Source organism: Procambarus clarkii, chromosome 47, assembly GCF_040958095.1.
Source record: "Procambarus clarkii isolate CNS0578487 chromosome 47, FALCON_Pclarkii_2.0, whole genome shotgun sequence".
Classification (NCBI taxonomy): Eukaryota; Metazoa; Arthropoda; class Malacostraca; order Decapoda; family Cambaridae; genus Procambarus; species Procambarus clarkii.
In genome coordinates this window covers 34,947,829-34,949,393 of record NC_091196.1, presented here as the reverse complement: position 1 = coordinate 34,949,393, position 1,565 = coordinate 34,947,829, and the positions used below count along the sequence as shown (strand labels likewise).

The 1,565-nt window shown below is 52.1% G+C and overlaps 1 protein-coding gene across 1 annotated transcript; it reads right to left on the bottom strand.

Annotated features, from left to right (window-relative positions):
• Positions 1-542: 542 nt before the first annotated feature.
• On the bottom strand, positions 543-1,280 carry LOC138350917 (uncharacterized). The gene has a single exon (XM_069302377.1). The coding sequence runs from the start codon at positions 1,278-1,280 to the stop codon at positions 543-545; it is 738 nt and encodes a 245-aa protein (XP_069158478.1).
• Positions 1,281-1,565: the final 285 nt, after the last annotated feature.

Sequence of the window (1,565 nt, the reverse complement as noted above, 5' to 3'; positions counted from 1 at the left end):
CTCTTTGATCCTCTACTATCTCCACTCGAGAGGTGGTACTTGGGAGAACTCGCTCCTGTCCTCCATCCGTCCGTCCTTCTATAACTTCTCCCATATCCGGAGTATACTGGCAGTCGGTGCTGTCCCACTCGGCGTGGTCGTAAGGCTTCTTCCAGCATGTCAGCTCTGTCGGCAGCGGCCCTCAGGTCCTTTATGTCCGCCTCCTTTACTCTAACCCTGATCTCAGGAGAGAGCACGGACATAAACTTCTCCATGACCATAAGCCTCTTGGCATCCTCAGCCGACTTCGCTCCTTCGGATTCCAGCCACTTCAGGAACTTTCTCTCCATGTCCCTCGCCGTCTCTGCATAAGATTTTCCTGGCAAACGGGTACATTCCCTGAACCTTTTCCTGTAACATTCCGGCGTTAGTTTGAAAGAGTGGAGCACAGCTCTCTTCACAGCATCGTAGTTGGTACACTCCCTGAGGTCGAGCATGTTGTAGGCTTCGCGAGCTTCACCCGTGAGCCTACCCTGAACCAGCTCCACCTACTCTGCTCTCGGTCACTTCTTCAATGTAGCGACCCTCTCGAAGTGGTCAAAGAAACCTTCAGCTTCGTTTGGTACAAAAACCGGCAAGTCTCGCTCTCTCACTCGGCGGTCTTCCTGCTGTGGAGGAGCAGGTGGAGCTAGCTCAGCTCGCTTCAGCTCAACATCTTTGTTTGCTTCGACCTCTTGCTGTTTCAACTTAGCTTCTAGCTCGCGCTCCTCCCGTCTCAGCTGTGCTTCTTCACGCCTCAGCTGTGCCTCGTGCTCACGCTCTTCCTTGCGCAGCTGTGCCTCTCGCTCTTCCCGTTTCAGCTGTGCCCTTCGTTCCTGCTCTTCACGTTTCAGTTGTGCCTCTCGCTCCTGCTCGTCACGTTTCAGTTGTGCTTCTGCTTCTCGCTCTTCCCTGCGCAGCTGTGCCTCTGCTTCTCGCTCTTCCCTGCGCAGCTGTGCCTCCAGCTGCAGCTTCAATATCTCTAGCTTGACACTGCGCCTGCTGCCGCTGGATCCCCTACTGCTCCCACCAATGCTCAAATGTTCTCCCACACTGGCAGGTGTCTGTGGCTGTTCCTCCCCCAAAGCCTCATCACGGGCCCTGAGCTGTGTCATGATCTCCAGTCTCCTCTCTCCCACTTTGGAAGATCTCAACTTTATCCCAAAGTGGTCAGCTATCGACTGCAGCTGCGCCTTGGTGCAATCCTCCGGCACCTGCTCATCCCTTGTGTCAATGAACCTTGCAACCTTCTCATTCTCCATTTTGTGCTATGAGTGATAACCTGTACCTGATACCTAATACCACTGTAAAGTACCACAATTGCAACCTTTATCTTGATCTTTATCCTGACCATTACTCTGATCGTTATCCTGATCAATATCCTAGTCGATATCCTGATCGTAATCCTGGCAAGGTCGCCAATGTCAGGGAGTACGAGGGGCGAGTAACAGTATACACAAGATCTTTATACCGGACACCTGGCAAAATCGCCAATTTCGGGGTTTACCTTAGTTGTAAGTATAAGTATAAGTAACCGTTCTTGATAT

Excerpts from the sequence above, each read along its gene's own strand:
- LOC138350917 (XM_069302377.1), bottom strand. The coding sequence starts at position 1,280 with ATGGAGAATGAGAAGGTTGCAAGGTTCATTGACACAAGGGATGAGCAG.